Source organism: Hyla sarda, chromosome 4 (genome assembly GCF_029499605.1).
Source record: "Hyla sarda isolate aHylSar1 chromosome 4, aHylSar1.hap1, whole genome shotgun sequence".
Classification (NCBI taxonomy): domain Eukaryota; kingdom Metazoa; phylum Chordata; class Amphibia; order Anura; family Hylidae; genus Hyla; species Hyla sarda.
In genome coordinates, this window is record NC_079192.1 from 134,262,502 (window position 1) to 134,282,690 (window position 20,189).

At 41.1% G+C, this 20,189-nt stretch overlaps 1 protein-coding gene across 1 annotated transcript in view; it reads right to left on the reverse strand.

The window, feature by feature from the left end:
• The window catches only part of LOC130367398 (transient receptor potential cation channel subfamily M member 7-like), a 141,721-nt gene that overhangs the window by 111,574 nt on the left and 9,958 nt on the right, over positions 1-20,189 (reverse strand). The window contains 1 exon segment of the mRNA XM_056569817.1: positions 12,339-12,418. Within this exon segment, the coding sequence (XP_056425792.1) occupies positions 12,339-12,418 (80 nt within the window).

Sequence of the window (20,189 nt, forward strand, 5' to 3'; positions counted from 1 at the left end):
GCTCTCTGGCACGGCTCACGTCACCATCCACACAGGCCCAGAGGATCCACCACCTGCCGTGACCTGTTACAGTGTTATTCATGTTTGTATTTTTTTGTGGGGTTTTATTTGTATTTTAATAACTCTAATTAAAGTTTGCAGTTTTTTTTTTAATCTGTTATGACATATCCCAGATTCCTTTTGATTTATATCTTCTATTGGTGGGGATTTACTGTGATACACCACAAGAGCAATTAATTTGGGCTAGTATCACACCAGAGCAATTCATGCTAATAGTTTCTCCATACAGGAGGCATCTTGAAGCTGTCATTACAAACAAAGGCTTTTGTACAAAGCATTAAAATTTATACAGATTTGTAAATTACTTCTATTTAAAAATCTTAATTCTTCCAGTACTTATCAGCTGCTGTAAGTTCTTTTTGAATTTCGTTTCTGTCTGACCACAGTGCTCTCTGCTGACACCTCTGTCTATGTCAGGGACTGTCCAGAGCAGGATGGGTTTGCTATGGGGATTTGCTCATGCTCTGGACAGTTCCTGACATGGACAAAGGTGTCAGCAGAGAGTACTGTGGTCAGACTGGATAAATACTGGAAGGATTTTTAAATAGAAGTACTTTACAAATCTGTTTAACTTTCTGGTACCAGTTGATTTGAAAAAAAGTACCCCTTTAAATAAATATCAGGAAGCAGGTTCAGTACTTTTTCCTTGTGTCATTTCATATTTTTACACGTAACTCAATTTCTGAGCTTATTTGTTTTGGTTTCTTTCTTTGTATGGATGGATTATTTGGGTTGCTATCAACATCTAGTAAAAAATAGCACTTTTTAAAAAAATATTCAGTGTGAAAAATTGGACGTGTTCAACACTTATTTCACCTGCTGTACTTCTTCCCACATTTTCAAAGCTCACTTCTGTTACTTTGTACCCATTTTTTTAAATTTGCGTCTTACATTTTTGTGCCACTTTTAAATTCTCAAAAATTCAGGCAGGCACATGCAAATCACATGTAATGAGATATGTGACATGTTATTATTGGATTCTTCAGAGACAAGAGGCTATGCTAACACATGGCATTTTATTGGTACTGGTATCGCAGGCATTTGTCCTGCATTTTTACATAAAATGTCTGAAATTGTTGTACAAATGCCGAGTTTTTTTTGCATAATTGTGGTAAAATTGCACATCTTTTACCAAGATTCTGGAAAAACTCTTTTCCAATGTTTAAAAATGCAATTTAAAACAACGAAAAAATCAAACAAAAAATCACCTTTTTTAAAAACTTTTAACACCGTTCCAAAGGGACTAAGAATTTTATGTAAGGCTTGCAAAAATATCCTGTAATCTAGACTAAATCTGACAGCATACCTATTTTAGAAAAAAAATGTCTTGCTCCAAAATCACTAGCCATCTATTTCTAAATGTGTTAAAAAAAAAATGTTTTTAAAAATATAATCAGCACCCCCAATGTTATGAAAAATTAAATCACCCTATTCTTCAAATAAAAGTCTGTAAAACAAAAAACATATTTGGTTTACATGCCTGATCCTGCATTAAATTACGTAAGTGCAAAAAAAACAAAAAAACAAAAATCCAAATGTCAAAATTGCTAATTTTTTATTAAAAAAAAGTTATAGGGGTAAGAACATGGCAATGAACAGGCTTGCGGTGTACTTATTCCTTCACAGTGCAGGCGCCTATGAGTGATGTCATCGGTGTCTGCACTGCGTACTGCGTGGGGTGGAGGTCACAAGTCTCCTCTCAATGTAGGCCGCAGATGTGGTTTACATTGAGAGGACGCTTTCGGCATAGAGCGTACAGCTGAAGGCGGCGATCATTTGCCTGGGGATCCGGGACAAGTGGCCTGGATCCCCATTAATGAACGAGCACTGGTCCCGGAACTACGTTTTGGTGGCCTGTGCCCCCGTGGGGCCGGTGTAGCCAAAGCATGGGTAAGCCACTGGCACCAGGATGTCTACTCTGACCGTCGCCTGTTTGACCTTCTTTTTTGTCTCCCTGGATCGGCTGGCACACTGGGAATTTTCCCGGTATCCCTGTAGGCCAGTCCGGCCTTGGTAAATTATTTTGCATGTAATTGTATACATAAGGCTCCATTTATCTGGCAGATAGAGTGTCTTTTTGGCCTTATGCTTATGCTTAGAATACATTTTTTAACTGTTGAAACAAAATGCAATTTTCTATTGAGTGCTAAACTTACACAGTGCAGTATCAGGGTCTTTTTTTTTGTTTGTTTTTTTACAGTTTGAGTAAAGCCATGATGTGTGCCACAAATGCTTCCATAGTGGCTTACAACAGAGCCTTTTATCAGAGGGACACATCAGGAACCTTCTAGACATAAACATATTTTATGACATAAACATATTGCCATGTTCTAGACATAAACATATTGTCAGCCCGGAGATCACAGGGGGTCCCAGTGGCCGGACCCCCTGCAATCAGACATCTTATCCCCTATCCATCCTATCCCCTATCATTTGCTATCTCCCAGACACCTCCCTTCCCAGCTCCATCTGCTTTTTCTATGGGATCAGGATATACAGTAGATATAAACTTCCCCTGAGATTGAGCTCACACATTTTGTTTCTTGAAAAATTTAGATATTGTACCACTATTGTGCAAAATATGATAAAAATGTGTACATTTTACCATGATTTTGGAAAATCTCTGCAAAAACAGCTCATGGCAATATGGCTCATGGCAATATTTCTCAAAAAAATACTTTTAGTAAGAAAATACATCAGAACTGCATTATGTGAACTGACACCAACCCACTAATGATTCTAATAAGTTCCCCTGGGTGACCTCCAGCACTGGCACCCTGAATAGATGATAAGGTGCAAAAGCCCCAAAAGTCAGAGGGTTCATGAGAAATGTAGATGAGTAAATGTATTACAATTCCCATAATGGGGAGCATTTATTATTGTTGTCTTTGGTAAGTGAGTTCTGAAGTCATTTATTTTTGCTTTAGTTTTGCTTATGGGCTACATATTTATCATACTAACACAGGGGGTTGATAAATTTGGAGCACATAAGCAAAACACAAAAGTAACAGTTGAGACTTTTTTTGCGACTTTTTAAAAGTGCTTACCAAAGGCAGTTTTGTAAGCCAGGTCGGACCTGGACTTGACCTATGACATTATGAAGGGGGTTTGCCTACATGCGAGATTTTTTTTTTGCCTACATGCAAGATTCGTACATCATAAATTCGCGACCACTGCAAAGTGAAAACTGAAAGTTGTTTAGGTAAGGCTGTTTGCGTACTCACAAAAGTGGCACACAAAAAAGCACTTAGGCGCACATGCAATTTTTTTGTGTTGTCCAGAGTAAGCAAAAAAGGCTCTAAATACCATGATAAATGTCCCACTTTATTTGTAAAGCAAAATGGAGCCTATGCCATGCATGCCGCATCAGCAAAAAATGTAAACACGAGGCATACACAAGAACCTCTAATAAGCCTATGCTGCACTATATGAGTAACAATAAATCCGGGATGCTTCTCTAATTAGAGCTGATCTAAGATGATACAGATGAAGAGTGGAAACATTTGTTATATCACAGACTTGTGAGGTGTGTCTAGATATAAATACAATTCATAAAACTGTTAGTCACCTATACTTAAAAGGTCTAAAAGTTTATTTAAACCTTGACATACTACTCATAAATTATAAGTGAATATTGACACGTGTTTATAGGAATTGGAGATATGCTGTTTAGATATACAGACATTCAGTAGCAGCTGTATAATCTGATGCTTATATACACTGCATGTTCTTGAGTATTGCCTGCACATATAGTACTGTCCACAGCCAGCTTCATGGAATAAATAATTACTTCTGTCAATACATAATTTATAAGGATTTTCAACATAGATGCAGACTATGTATCCCAGATTTAGTGGGACAGTCTAGGATTTCCGGTACTGTCCCAAGTGTCCCCTGTCCAACTTATCAGCTGTTCGGGCATGCTGGGAATTGACGTTTTGCAACATCTGGAGGGCCACAGTTTGAGACCACTGCTCTAAAGTGTATGTCAGCCTCTCAACGCTCCCCAGTTTACCCCTCCTCTTTTGAAAGTGTTAGGCTGATCTTGAAGACTTAGGCTATGTTCACACGAAGGAATGTCCGCACGGAGAATTCCAGAGAGTGCAGGTGCTGTCATAATATTCCGGCACTAGGACCGCCCGGGATTGCGCAGTCTCATAGACAGCTATGCATTCCATGTGGGCTCCACACAAAGAATGAAAGTGTTCATTCTATCCAACTTCCTTTCATCTATTTTCTGGCGGACGACTGGGAGGCAGATACCCACATGGTATCCGGCCGATGAGGCTGCCTAGCAACGCCGAGGAAGAAGACGGATTTAAAACCCCCATCATGCACCCCAAGTATCTACAGAGATCCTACTCTGATGTCTCAGCGTCTGAAGATGTGCCCTGGCCTTCTCCCCCTGAGGAGGTTTGGCCTAACCAGCAGGCACCAACCTCAGAAGTGCCTAGGCCTACTCCATGCCCGGAGGTTTGGCCTAACCAACAGGCACCAACAGAAATGCTGCGGCCTGCTCTGCTTAAGGAGGTGAGGCCGGATGAACCTAGGCCTACTCCAGGAGGTTTGGCCTAACCAACAGGCACCAACAGAAGTGCAGCGGCCTACTCTGTTTAAGGAGGTGAGGCCGGATGAACTGGCAACAACCGTGGTTCAAGTGGCCTCAGCAATGTCCGTTAATTTTGTTGTAAGTGTGAATCCGTCTGTGTCCCAATACACGTTCACAAATGTTTCGTGGGACACTGCAATTCATCCTCTGAGAGGAGAAAGAATCCTGACAGACGAGGGTGGGGATACAGATGAAACACTTTGTAAAGTCTTTTTGAGCTGCTGTTTTGCTTGTCATTAACTCTCTGGTACCCAATACCTCTGTTTTTCCAACAGACTATGCTGTTTGTAACCTGTTCAAGAAAAGTGCCTGGCAGGATTATGCCATGAAAGTTCCTGGTTTAGCAACGGAACCACTTAAAGGGGTACTCCGGTGCTTACACATCTTATCCCCTATCCAAAGGATAGGGGATAAGATACCTGATCGCGGGAGTCCCGCAGCTGGGGACGCCCGCGATCATGCACGCGGCACCCTGTTAGTACTCAGTCCCCGGAGCTCCGGGTCTGATTACGGTCGACCGCAGAGCCGACGGCGTGTGACGTCACGCCCCCGCCCCCAAGTGACGTCACGCTCCGCCCCTCAATGCAAGACTACGGGAGGGGGCGTGATCGCGGGAGTCCCCAGCTGCGGGACTCCCGCGATCAGGCATCTTATCTCCTATCCTTTGGATAGGGGACAAGATGTCTAAGCAACGGAGTACCCCTTTAAGCTCTTGCCAGGCCTTTGGCTGAGAGACTCCTGGTACAGGGAGATTCGTGTAAGTGTGTGCCCGGCCTTGGTAGCAGCCGTGTTAAAATGTGGACTCATAACACAGGTTAATTGTTGATCCTTGTGTGTCTGTTTAATGTAAATATTCATATAGTAATATATTTTGTGTGTAAAAGTGTACACCTTTCTATCAGGTGAAAAGTACCTGAAACATCTTTATGTTGTGCTGCTATGATGTAGCCTTAGTGTGCTAATAAATAAAGTGTCTGCTGACATCATATGTCAACACTGTGTATGGTGTTGTTGTACAGAAGTCTCAATTCCTGTACACTAAATGCATATTTTCTTGCAGGTGTTATAGTGGTTACTTTAAGGTGCCCTTCCAGCTCCTCTGGGAGTAACATTACTACTACCTCTTACTAGTGCCTACAGGGAAACATTCCTCTCAGATATCAAGACTGACTTAATCCAATATATTGTACACATAGTACATCTCATAACTCTCATTAGTGTACCTTCCAATAAAGTTCAGTACACATAATTCCAAAATATATCTCACAAAAACAACCAAAAAATATTTCTCAGGGACTGTAACATGCTATATCCCAGTTTCATACCACTGTTTATGCACTAACATGTGTTTTCTTTTGTCCTCTACATGTTCAGGATGCTCTTCCTGGCCAGAAGATGCTCCTGTAGCTCACTAAAATGCACGTGTCCAGAAAGGTAACAGTATGTAACTGTTGTCTAGACAGAGTTCTAGGGGTAAGAGTGTAATACCTATAGACCCTAGTAGCTAAGGCATTGGTCAGAAAGCCTCAGGCAACCCAATCCGAAGCAAGTGTAAAACTTAGGTAATAAATATGTGGTATAATGAAAAGGCGGTATAGAACAAAATAGTAAGTGAGATTGTTCTTCTGGTATGTAGAAACATCAAAGTCATTATACATACTTCTAGTTGTATATTAGTCTATTTGTCAGTCAAGAACATAAAAAAGAAATAATAAAATATCAGTCAAATGTTATTTAACCTCTTAACGACGCAGGACGTATATTTACGTCCTGCGCCGGCTCCCGCGATATGAAGCGGGATCGCGCCGCGATCCTGCATCATATCGCGTCGGTCCCGGCGCTCATCAACGGACGGGACCCGCGGCTAATACCACACATCGCCGATCGCGGCGATGTGCGGTATTAACCCTTTAGAAGCGGCGGTCAAAGCTGACCGCCGCTTCTAAAGTGAAACTGTAAGTGACCCGGCTGCCCAGTCGGGCTGTTCGGGACTGCCGCGGCGTCCCGAACAGCTGACCGGACACTGGGAGGGCCCTTACCTGCCTCCTCGGTGTCCGATCGAGGAATGACTTCTCCGTGCCTGAGATCCAGGCAGGAGCAGTCAAGCGCCGATAATGCTGATGACAGGCGTGTTAATACACGCCAGTGATAAGCATAGGAGATCAGTGTGTGCAGTGTTATAGGTCCCTATGGGACCTATAACACTGCAAAATAAATCTAAAAAAAAAGTGTTAATAAAGGTCATTTAACCCCTTCCCTAATAAAAGTTTGAATCACCCCCCTTTTCCCATAAAAAAATAAAACAGTGTAAAAAATAAATAAATAAACATATGTGGTATCGCCGCGTGCGTAAATGTCCAAACTATAAAAATATATCATTAATTAAACCGCACGGTCAATGGCGTACGCGCAAAAAAATTCCAAAGTCCAAAAAAGCGTATTTTGGTCACTTTTTATACCATTAAAAAAATGAATAAAAAGTGATCAAAAAGTCCGATCAAAACAAAAATCATACCGATAAAAACTTCAGATCACGGCGCAAAAAATGAGTCCTCATACCGCCCTGTACATGGAAAAATAAAAAAGTTATAGGGGTCAGAAGATGACATTTTTAAAAGTATAAATTTTCCTGCATGTAGTTATGATTTTTTCCAGAAGTGTGAAAAAATCAAACCTATATAAGTAGGGTATCATTTTAACCGTATGGACCTACAGAATAATGATAAGGTGTAATTTTTACCGAAATATGCACTGCGTAGAAACGGAAGCCCCCAAATTTACAAAATGGCGGGTTTTTTTCAATTTTGTCGCACAATGATTTTTTTTTCCCGTTTCGCCGTGCATTTTTGGGTAAAATGACTAATGTCACTGCAAAGTAGAATTGGTGACACAAAAAATAAGCCATAATATGGATTTTTAGGTGGAAAATTGAAAGGGTTATGATTTTTAAAAGGTAAGGAGGAAAAAACGAAAGTGCAAAAACGGAAAAACCCTAAGTCCTTAAGGGGTTAAATTTCATGCATAGTCAATGGGTGTGTAATAAAGTAAAGTCAAATGGAGATACTAAAAGGATCTATAGCTAAATCCATACCATTCTGTTCGTGATTTACTCTCCATACTCCTGTCGTATATCAGTTTTAGAGCTTGTATGGACATTCTATTATGCACAAGGACTCTCTGTTGTTATTCATCTACAGCCTGATTAAGGACATTCTTAATGATGCCCAGGACTGTGTTGGACTTTATCATTCCGTCCCTCTGTCTTTGGGGACCTTCGTCCAGGATGACTTATTTTAAGTAAGGGGGTTTGTGATGTCCCGGTACAGGACTTGGTCCTGTCCCTTTGTCTGGAGTCCCCTCAGCCAGAGTCCCTCCATGCTAATGCCAAACTCATATATCCTATGTGGATCCCAGGGTACAATAAATTATTTCCAATACCCTTTGGAGGGACAACCCACCTAAGGGGAAAAAAACCTATATTAGGGTACCGCTAAAAACAAATTTTTTATTGGTATGCGTTAAAATAAGATTTACAAATATATAACAAGATTATTAGCCGCATTTGACAAGGCCAGTTTTTCTGGCGAAAGGTCGGGTGGGCTAGCGACATTTTTTTAGGCAGGGACTCTAAAGAATATACAAGTAAAACCAAAATATTATGTGGTGGCACAGCAGCCAGAGGTGCAGGTATCAAATACACCTGCCGGCAGATATAGCTACATATTAGGAGGTAGTGTGATTCCAGACTATGAAAATGATTTAAAACATTGGAGGCCTAAGAATATAGGAGTGTGTGAGAGGCACCCTATAAAGGCACAGATGTATCAATAGTCATCAAATCCCCACAAGGGTATATATATATCATCCTCCTATACAGTCTGAGAAGGTGCAAGAGACCTCTCAGGGGCTGCTGCTATAGGTACCTCCAGTTATACATCCCTCAAAAACTATAAAGGAGGGCTTCAGTCCCCCTAAATAATTTGGGGACAGAGACAACCAATATTTCACCACTAGTATATCAAAATACATACAAAAATTAAAGGCATAGACTCCCTGATAATTTTAAACAAACACTATTTGTTATATATTTGTAAATCTTATTTTAACGAATACCAATAAAAATTTGTTTTTAGTGGTACCCTAGTATAGGTTTTTTTTCCCTGAGGGGGGTTGTCCCTCCAAAGGGTATTGGAAATAACCTCCATGCTAATGGGCTCTCCTGAAGGGCTAACCCCTAGTCGCCTCTTAATATGGTAATATTTAATGTATATATTTAATTAGTTTAGGACACCTCTGTATAGGACCTTAGAGGTCATGTGCCTTTAATTTATGTTATGCTATAGTTTAAGGACCTTTGGGTCATGTGATATACCCAGAGTTCCAGAGGTTAGAACTGACAGGTTTGGCTATCCAATGAGCTTTGTCCCACCCCCTTAATATATAAGGGGCTGCTGTCACAAAATTCTCCCGGATTATCAGAGAAAGCACATCTCATAACTAATCATCAATTCAAGCTAGGCCTGAAGCCTTATCTTCAGCAGCCACTAAACCGTGAGTTATCCAGCTCAAAACTACTAAAATCCTGTGTGACTACTGCAACTCAATTATCCTAAATTCAGTAGCACAGTGGCTAGCAATCAAAGCTCATTGATATCTAAGAAGTCCCAGAAAACCTGTGAGGAACCTGTACCACGGTCCTCTCCTAAAGACAGTTCTGTTTCCTGCAGTTGCATAAAATATGCAGTAAAGTTTACTCCGGTTTTTATCCATATCTGCTGAGGATATTTAATTATTTCTCCCTACCGTTTCTGGGACGGTTGGCGGTAGGACCATTACCCTAAGGAAACCGCATTCTGGCGTCACAACAACATAGGGTTAATACCAATACCCTACACTACCACTCCGCAACACCCCCATCCTTCCACCCCGGCACCACATCAACAGAAGAATTAGGCCACATTCACACGGCGGAAATTCTACATATCTGCACCTATTCCGCATCCGCAGCATTCCACATCAATTTCTGCAATGTTTGATTGGCATGTGGAATGTGTGCAGAATTTGTGCAGAAATTTTCGCAGATTTTTCTGCAGAATTCGGCATGATCAGCTTCTTTTCAAGCTTTAAAGATTGCTAAAAAGGGATGCACATTGTGTTTTTTTTTTTATTTCACAGGTTATCCCCAAAAAAGGAACAGAAATGATGCTGTAGGGATGCTAAAAATTGTTGGTAAGGAATTTTTATTTTTTTATAACAAATTTTTATTTAATTTAGATGCAGGGAGCCATTATTGTGAGCAGGGCAGTGAGAAAATAGAGAGTCACGGACATCGCAACAATGGAAGACAGGTAAGTACAATTTTATGTGATAGATTTAAACTTAAATGGTGACTGTAAAGTGTGATATGTACGGTAATTTTATTAAAACTATAAAGTTAATCCTTTTTATTTAATGTCATTAGCATTTTTAATTCATTAAAAATATGTTACATGTGTATAAATCTCGAACTTCTCTGCTCTTATCTTTCATTACAGATTTAAAATTGCCGGGCTGAGCTGTCAAACCTCAGTATGTTAAGTGGCATAACCACAAATAATTGTCCAAACCGGACGGTACAGTCTTCCTTCACTTTTTCTAATCTTAAATATTCTTTTTAATGTCATTTATGGCAGATGTTTCACCTTATAGGGGTACTCCGCCGCTAGACATCTTATCCTCTAACCAAAGATATCTAGATCTCGGCTGTGGCACCCCAGTCATCTGATGCATGGAGCGAACTTTGCTCTGTGCTGGATGACTGGCGATGCGGGGTGGGAGGCTTGTGACGTCACGGCCATGCACCCTGAATGCAAGTCTATGGGTGGGGGCTGTCATCACGCCCCCTCCCATAGACTTGAATTGAGGGCCGTGGCTGTGACGTCACGAGCCTCTGGCACTGCACCCGACACTCTAAACAAACACCGGGTGCAGCAGGGAGATCACGGGGGAGCCCCGGCGACGAGACCCCCGCGATTAGACATCTTATCCCCTATCCTTTGGATAAGGGATAAGATATCTAGGGGCAGAGTACTCCTTTAAACATCCTTTACTAGGTTGATAAATGTTGTTTCATATTTGCAGATGAATGTACAAGTATAATTAGGTTGGGGGTGAAGACAATGGCCTTGATTTACTAAGAGTGGAGTGTAGTTTTCTTTGTGTGTGTTTTTTCCCCAACAGATATTTTTCTACGGTATTTACTAAGATGTTTGCACTTTTCCCTACATTTTCCTTTTTTTTTACACATGCTCTGATCTGTCTGGTTTTCCTCAGCTCAAATCCACCACATTTTCTGTGGAAACCTAAGTAAATATGTTGGGATATTTTTAAAATGTCGGGGACATGCCCCTCTTCTGTGACCACACCCCATTTCCAGACAGCCAAGTCCCTTTTTGGGGTTTTCTCAGCAAAATGGAGAATTGGTCGGGGTTTTTTCAATTCTGGCGCAGACAGAATTTCGGTCACAATGCACCAGAATCTGGCGCACAGCCAGACAAAACTTGTTGGATTTACAATAGTAAACCAGGGCCTATGTGGGTATCGTTTTAGATAATAGAAGCCTATTAGACTTTATAATGTTCATGTGAATTCAAAGATTGGATTGAAAGGGAACTTTAGAGGTGAACACATTTTTTGTAAATGTATTTACAATTGGGATTCATTTTTGAAAATGGATGCAAGATGTGAATTCGGCAAATAGATATCATTTTCTTTAAAGGGGTACTCCGGTGGAAAACTTTATTTTAGGCTGGGTTCACACTACGTTTTCCTCCATACGGGAGCGCATACGGCAGGGGGGAGCTAAAAGCTCGCGCTCCCGTATGTCACCGTATGCGCTCCCGTATGTCATTCATTTCAATGAGCCGACCGGAGTGAAACGTTCGGTCCGGTCGGCTCATTTTTGCGCCGTATGCGCTTTTACAACCGGACCTAAAACCGTGGTTGACCACAGTTTTAGGTCCGGTTGTAAAAGCGCATACGGCGCAAAAATGAGCCGACCGGACCGAACGTTTCACTCCGGTCGGCTCATTGAAATGAATGACATACGGGAGCGCATACGGTGACATACGGGAGCGCGAGCTTTTAGCTCCCCCCTGCCGTATGCCCTCCCGTATGGAGGAAAACGTAGTGTGAACCCAGCCTTATTTTATTTTTAAATCAACTGGTGCCAGAAAGTTAAACAGATTTGTAAATGACTTCTATAAAAAAAATCTTAATCCTTCCTGTACTTATTAGCTGCTGAATACTACAGAGGAAATTATTTTATTTTTGGAACACAGAGCTCTCTGCTGACATCATGAGCACAGTGCTCTCTGTCCATTTTAGGAACTGTCCAGAGCAGCATATGTTTTCTATGGGGATTTTCTCCTACTCTGGACAGTTCTTAAAATGGACAGAGATGTCAGCAGAGAGCACGGTGGTCATGATATCAGCAGAGAGCTCAGTGTTCCAAAAAGAAAAGAATTTCCTCTGTAGTATTCAGCAGCTAATAAGTACTGGAAGGATTAAGATTTTTTTTAATAGAAATAATTTACTTATCTGTTTAACTTTCTGGCACCAGTTGATTAAAAAAAAAAGTTTGCCACCGGAGTACCCCTTTATGGGCTTGTATAACAAGCAAAACACCTACCTATGAGGTTCTCTTGAATAGGGTATGATGGAAACACAATCACGTTTATAAAACTTCTCTTCTATCCAAGGTAAGGAGATCTGGAAAACAAAGCACACATGCAATGTAAGGTCATATGTATGTGTTAGTCGGAGAAAGCATCAGACTGGCTCACCAGAGGATCAGGCTTTGGCACCAATATAAGCCTCTAATATAAGAGGGTCTGACTAGTAGAGGACCCTAATTTAAAGCTGTCATTAAAGCTAATAACTTGTTAATAGGATCTATTTATTATAGGTTGGTTTGCATCCAGTGTGCAATCTGGGTAGTGTGGTGACCCTGGGACCAGTAGATGTTGGCAGTATATTGGGAGTTGTAGTGCTTGTGGTCCTCTAGTATATTATCGCAATGGCAAAACTGGGACCTCTGGCCTCTAGTATATTATCGCAATGGCAAAACTGGGACCTCTGGCCCTTTTTCACTTTCCTGATTGACGCAGCAGTGAAAGGAAGGGGGTTCCCTGATGTAAGGAAGGTTATTCACTCCTTTAGTCTACTGATGTAAGGGAGATCTTCAGTAGTTGGCTCCCCTAACAAAACAAATTGTATTCAAAGTAGTATATAATATATGTAGAGTAATGGAAATAGAGCGTGCACTCCCAGGTGGTGTATTTCACTTCATGTAGTATTCAATGGTGCCTATATACACCTGATGGGCTGGTAAGGGTTAATGCAGTGGCCCTCAGAGAAATCACACTGACACCTGCGGGGTGCATACACTAGAGTGAGGCATCACAGTATTCACAACAAAAGAGAGATAAGTGTGCACTCACCGCAGGGAACGTCAGGCAGTACCGGAGTCCGGGTCACGAGCAGCAGGTTACCGAGGACGCATCACGGGGAGCGAACAGAGGCGATGCCGGCCTTTCACACGATAGAGCGTGCTTCTTCTGGCCGGAGGCCAGAAGAAGCACGCTCTATCGTGCGAAAGACCGGCCGGAAGAAGCACGCTCTATCGTGCGAAAGACCGGCCGGAAAAAGCACGCTCTATTGTGCGAAAGACCGGCCGGAAGAAGCACGCTCTATCGTGCGAAAGACCGGCCGGAAGAAGCACGCTCTATCGTGCGTAAGGCCGGCATCGCCTCTGAGCGCTCCCCATGATGCATCCTCGGTAACCTGCTGCTCGTGACCCGGACTCCGGTACTGCCTGACGTTCCCTGCGGTGAGTGCACACTTATCTCTCTTTTGTTGTGTATTCAAAGTAGTTTCACTTTTATAAAGACTAAAGTATAAAGAAGCTCCCTAATTAGGGAGTAGTGCTAGAGAACAATAGAAAACATTGATCAGAAAGGTGAAAAATATATAAAACTTATCTTTAATTATCTTATTAGAGAAAAACACTTTTTTCTCCTGATGTAAAGCTTCTTCCACTCCCCCCTTTGAAAATCAGAAAAAAGTTTTGTCCTAGTCTGCTTAGTGTTTGTCTTTGAGCTCAGGCAGGGATCAAATTACAAGCAATACAAGTGTATAGAGAGGTGAGGGGAGAAATGGATGGAGATGTGCCTGTGAACATACCCAGGCTGCAGAGATAAAAAATGCAGTGTATGGGAAACACCATAGACATTAGGTTCTACCACCAGCTCTGGGAGAACTGAGAATTTATAAATAAAGCCTTTGGAGCAGGAATGCCATATACAAGTTATAAAATGGCTAGAAATAGTGTTGTAACCTCACGTACACACAGGGCAGCTTATCCTGAAAATTCATTTGAAATGACAGGTACACTTTAAGGAAGTCATTTATCTTAATTAATATTATCATTATGCTGTGACCCAACAGTGCAATTATAGTGTAGATATCACGTAAACTGTGTGAGAAAAATTTGTGCCAGGGCTGTAAATGCCACTAGTAAGGGCGGGTGCCTAGGGTGGCAAGCAGTGTTAAGTGGGTGCATTTAAATGAGAAAAATATATTTTTTTGTTTTATGTAGCAGCTGTTGTGCTATAACTTTATGGGGGAAGATCTCCCCCTACCTTATCTAATAGATGCACTTGGCATGTCCTTTTAATCCAGCTTTTGTGCACACCCCATACTAGGTGCCTAGGGTGGCACAGGGTGTAATTATAGCTCTGAATACAGCATGGGCAGCATGTATTTGTAAAACAAAATGCAGCCAAACATGTGTTGTCTGTTTATCTTTACCAGACTCCATATAGCAAATTATCCAGTGTCCATGCACTGATTTTATATATATATATATATATATATATATATATATATATATATATGTTAACCCCTTAATGATGCAGCCTATTTTGGCCTTAAAGGGGTACTCCGCCCCTAGACATCTTATCCCCTATCTAAAGGATAGGGGGTAATGTCTGATCTCTCCCCCATGATCTCCCCTACAGCACCCCCTGTCATCTGCTGCACAGAGCGAACTTCCCTCCGTGCCTGATGACGGGCGATACAGGGGCCGGAGTATGGTGGAGTCATGGCCCCGCCCCCTCAATACAAGTCTATGGGAGGGGGCTGCCATGCCTATCTCATAGACATAAGCACTGGGACTGCTGTGTGATTGACACATAGGTCCGCGCATGCGCCCTCCATCGGTTCGCCATGTCCGCAGCAAATTCTCTGAGGGAGTGCACACTCCCTTTGCAAGCACTCGTTCCAGATGGGTGTTCCTTCTTATTCTGCCAGTGTTGCGCTGGTTGCTGTGCTCACTAGAGGCAGAGAGTAAGAGAGCTTTCTGCTTCTAGCATTACACATGTTTTCTGAGCAGTCATCATGCGCATGTACTCGGTCTGAGAACTCGCTGCAGGCACGTCAAACAGATGGAGGGTGCATGCGCTGGGAATTACATGTCATTCACACAGCGATCCCATCGCTTACGTCAACAAGAGGGCCCCTGGCCTTGCCTATCCAACTCTGGGTGACTCCTGTTATAAGCAATTATTATGATCAGGTATGGCTGCATTACTACTGTATACACTATGGTTAGGTTAAGGGGGTGATAATTTGCGACTGTTGCGCTTTAAGGACAAAGGACTATTTTTTTATTTGAGATGATGTAACTTTTCAATGTGATTCTGAGATTGTTTTTGTGACACATTGTACTTTATGTTAGGGATAACAGTTAGGCTATGTTCACACGGCAGAATTTCTGCACAGAATTTTGCTTGAAAATTCTGCTTTAAAACCTGCATACATTAATTGGCCATTCACTTCAATGGAATTCCTGTAGCGGAAATCCTGCAGCAGAAATCTGATGTGTGATTGGGACAGTGGAATCCCATTGAAATGTATTGGCTATAAATTTATGCAGAATTTTTATGCAGAATTTCATGCAGAATTCCATGCAGAAATTCTTGCATGTGAACACAACCATATCGGAGGAGGACAGAATGTACTGACAGATTTCCTGAGCAGAGATCTTTCTTCTGTTGACACACCTCTGGGGTTTCCAGAAATAGATCTGATGGCAACCAAGTTCAAATACAAACTGAGGAAATTCTGCTCCCGCTATTCAGTGGTTCATCCATGGGAAGTGGATGTGATGTCCATGGACATTCAGACTGGCGTACATCTTTCCGCCGACTTCAATGATACCGAGGGTTTTAATGGAGGTCAAGCAGGATCTAGCCTCTGTAATAGTGGTGATTCTGTTTTGGCCCAAGAGATCCTGGTTTTCGTAGCTCATGCTGATAAGCCATGGGACATATTAGAAACTTTCTCTACAGCAGAACCTGGTGCCTCAGGGCACACAGCTCTGTCGCAACCTTGTATCATTCAAAATGCCAGCCTAGAGATGGATAGGTCTGTGCTGAAAGACAAAGGCTTTTTGGACAGGATATTGGATATGCTGTCTCACTCTAGGAGTAAGGCTACCAAATAAAACCTATACTCAAGTCAAGAAGACCTTTACTACTTGGTATAGTTCCAGACAAGTGACTCCCTACTCTCCTTTACCTCCTCAGATTCTGGATTTTTTTCAGGACGGTTTCTTCAGGACGGTTTAATACTATCATGGTAAAGGTTGCATCTATGCCCACTTTCCTCTACAAGAAGTTATTTCTTATCCAGGAGGTAAAGATTTTTCTGAAAGCCGTTACCAGGTTGCATCTGAGAATCATAAAGCCTGCTGCTACCTGGGACTTGTTTGAAGTTCTAAATCAGTTGTGTGCAAAACCCTTTGAGCCACTAGAGGAGGTCAGTTTAATTTTTTTGTCCTTAAAGAGTACCTCTCATGTAAAATTTTATAATCCTCTCGGTTCACTGCCCACATCATGATAAACCATCCCTGCTTTTATTTTGAAATTTTTTGTTTGTTTTCTACCTTGATATTGCTCTGTATTTTCTGCTCCGTCTCAGTCAGATTCACAGACTGGGAAGGTGCGTTCCCCAGCAGGCGTGACATCATCTGAAGCCATACAGGGGAGAACTTCCTCCCTCACTCTGCTACACACAGCCCAGAGCAGTTCAATGTGAGATAGAGCTATGATTGGATAAGGCTGCACACACACACCCCTCAGCATCTCCTGATTTTGGACTTCTGCCAGGCCAGCAGGAGTCCAAAGTCTGTGCAAGAGATATTTGGAAATGTGCTCTGGACAAGTACATTTTTTAAACACAAATAAAACATAGAAAACTTAGAAAGATTTTACCATAAGGAGTGCAAAAGCAAAAATTTGTTTTAATGAGAGTTCCCATTTAAGAATTGCTTTCCTGTTAGCGGTCACCACTTTGAAAAGGGTCGAAGAGCTTCAGGCTTTCTCCTCAGCTGAGCCCTAAGCATCCTAGACTTTTCACCTAAAAGCCTCTCAAATAGGAACAAAGTCATCATGCTTCTAACAGCAGTATGCTCCTGACATTTCTGCAGGAATAGCTGACTTTCTAAAGAATTTGGATTGGCAAGATGTCTACCTTCAGAAGACTAGCTATTTCAGTAAGGAAGAACACCTTTGTTAATTACCAGGGGACAAATAAGAGCAAAAAAGTGTCAACACCTACCATATCTAGGTGGATTTGTTAGTGTATTAATACCTCAAACTCATAGCCTAATCTGGTGCCACCAGAGTTTACCAAAGCTTATTCAACCAGGTCCATGTCTGTATCTTGGGCCCGACAAGGTTATGTCAGAGTGCTTCATGGAGTACTCCATTCACCTTCTTCAAACATTACAAGTTGGATAATCTGTCCTCTGACATATGTAAAATCAGTTCTAGATTCTGTTAAATTATAGTCTCACCCTGGGTATTACTATGAAACTCCTCATTATTGTACTGCTGAAAGGATGATAGGGAAGTTAAGTTTTAAGTAGTTAAACTGTTTTCCCTTAGTCAATGTTAGCAGCACAAGCTACCATTCCTCAATCAATTTTGTACATTTTAATTACTTGAGGGGTGTGGTTATAAGGGGGTTTATATCCCCTTGGGAGTCTCTATTGTGTAATTAGTTAATCATTAAAATTATTCCAAAGTCCTAAATAGGCTCATGGGGATGGAGTTCACGATTAGTGTGCTCCTGACATAAATAAGGAAAAACAGTTTAACTATTGAAACCTTAACATAATTCTATCATTGTCTATATATTTTTTAAGCTGCTTAGCCTGTGATATAAATGGCATGTTATTTTTATTCTGCAGGTCGGCATGTTTGTGGGCATGCCAAATTTACATATATATATATATATATATATATATATATATATATATATATAAAACCAAAGAATAAGTTGGCCAGCACTATTAATTCCAAACTATTGTAAAAGCCTGGCTTGCAGGTGCAGGCTGCTGGGCTAAATATACAGCAACAGGAGAATACAGCAGCACACTGCTAGCACAAAGATATAGATGAAACATGAGTATATAGATAAAACATGAGTATATAGATAGAACATGAAAAGCTATACAGTTGTAATGCAATAAATGAAGATGTGAAACTATGAAATTATGAGGTACTTAGCTTGCAAATTTGGCGCCAAATAGCATGGACCGTCCAACCACGGTAAGGTGACCTCATTCTGGGACGGACCCTACACTGTGAATATGCCTCTGTGTGAACAGTACAGCAGGCATTGCAAGGTCTGAAACATCCAAGGCACCTAATATACACCTAATAGAGGTGGGTGGGGTGCAGGAGCCAACATGGAGGTAGCCACTCTCCCGTATGTGTAATACAACCAAAGAATAAGTTGGCCAGCACTATTAATTCCAAACTATTGTAAAAACCTGGCTTGCAGGTGCAGGATGCTGGGCTAAATATACAGCAACAGGAGAATACAGCAGCGCACTGCTAGCACAAAGATATAGATGAAACATGAGTATACAGATAAAACATGAGTATATAGATAGAACATGAAAAGCTATACAGCTGTAATGCAATAAATGAAGATATGAAACAATGAAATTATTAGGTACTTAGCTTGCAAATTTGGCGCCAAATAGGTGACCTCAGTCTGGGATGGACCCTACACTGTGAATATACCGTGGTGGACGGTCCACGCTATTTGGCGCCAAATTTGCAAGCTAAGTACCTCATAATTTCATAGTTTCATATCTTCATTTATTGCATTACAGCTGTATAGCTTTTCATGTTCTATCTATATACTCATGTTTTATCTATATACTCATGTTTCATCTATATCTTTGTGCTAATTTTTCGTTAATTAAACTGCGCGGTCAATGGCGTACACGCCAAAAAATTCCAAAGTCCAAAATTGTGCCCTTTTGGTCACTAAGTCCTATGAATACAAAAATGATACCAGTAAAAAACTTCAGATCACAGACCGCCCCATACGCGGAAAAATAAAAAGTTATAGGGGTCAGAAGATGACAATTTTAAACGTATAAATTTTCCTGCATGTAGTTTTTCCTGCATGTTCATTTTAATCGTATGGACCTACAGAATAAAGAGCAGGTGTAATTTTAACTGAAAAATGTACTATGTAGAAACGGAAGCCCCCAAAAGTTACAAAATTGTTGTTGTTTTTTGTTTTTTTCTCAATTTTGTCTCACAATGATTTTTTTTTTCCATTTCATCGTAGATTTTTGGGTACAATGACTGATGTTATTACAAAGTAGAATTGGCGGCACAAAAAAATAAGGTGCAAAATTGAAAGAGTTATGATTTTTTAAAGTAAGGAGGAAAAAACGAAAATGCAAAAACGGAAAACCCCTGGGTCCTTAAGGGGTTAAAATATAATGTTAATGGTGAACGGCGTAAATGTAAAAAACAAAAAGAAAGTCCAAAATTGCTGCTTTTTTTGTCACATTGTATTCCATAAAAAAAAAATTTAAATTTGGAAAAGTTTTATATACACAAATGTGGTATCAATAAAAAGTACAGATCATGGCATAAAAAATTAGCCGCTTAGACAAAAAATTTAAAAAGTTATAGGTTGTCAAAATAGAGGGATTTTAATTGCACTAATTTGGTTAAAAAGTTTGCGATATTTTTAAAGCGGTACAATAATAGAAAAGTATGTACCGTATATACTCGAGTATAAGCCGACCCGAGTATAAGCCGAGACCCCTAATTTCAACCCAAAATCCCAGGAAAAGTTATTGACTCGAGTATAAGCCTAGGGTGGGAAATACCTCATCCCCCCCTGTCATCATCCAGACCCGTCATTAACATCCTCATCATCCCCTTGTCATCATCCCACACATCCCCCCTTCATCATCCCCTTGTCATCATCCCACACATCCCCTTATCATCCCACACATCCCCCCTTCATCATCCCCTTGTCATCATCCCACACATCCCCTTATCATCCCACACATCCCCCCTTCATCATCCCCTTGTCATCATCCCACACATCCCCTTATCATCCCACACATCCCCCCTTCATCATCCCCTTGTCATCATCC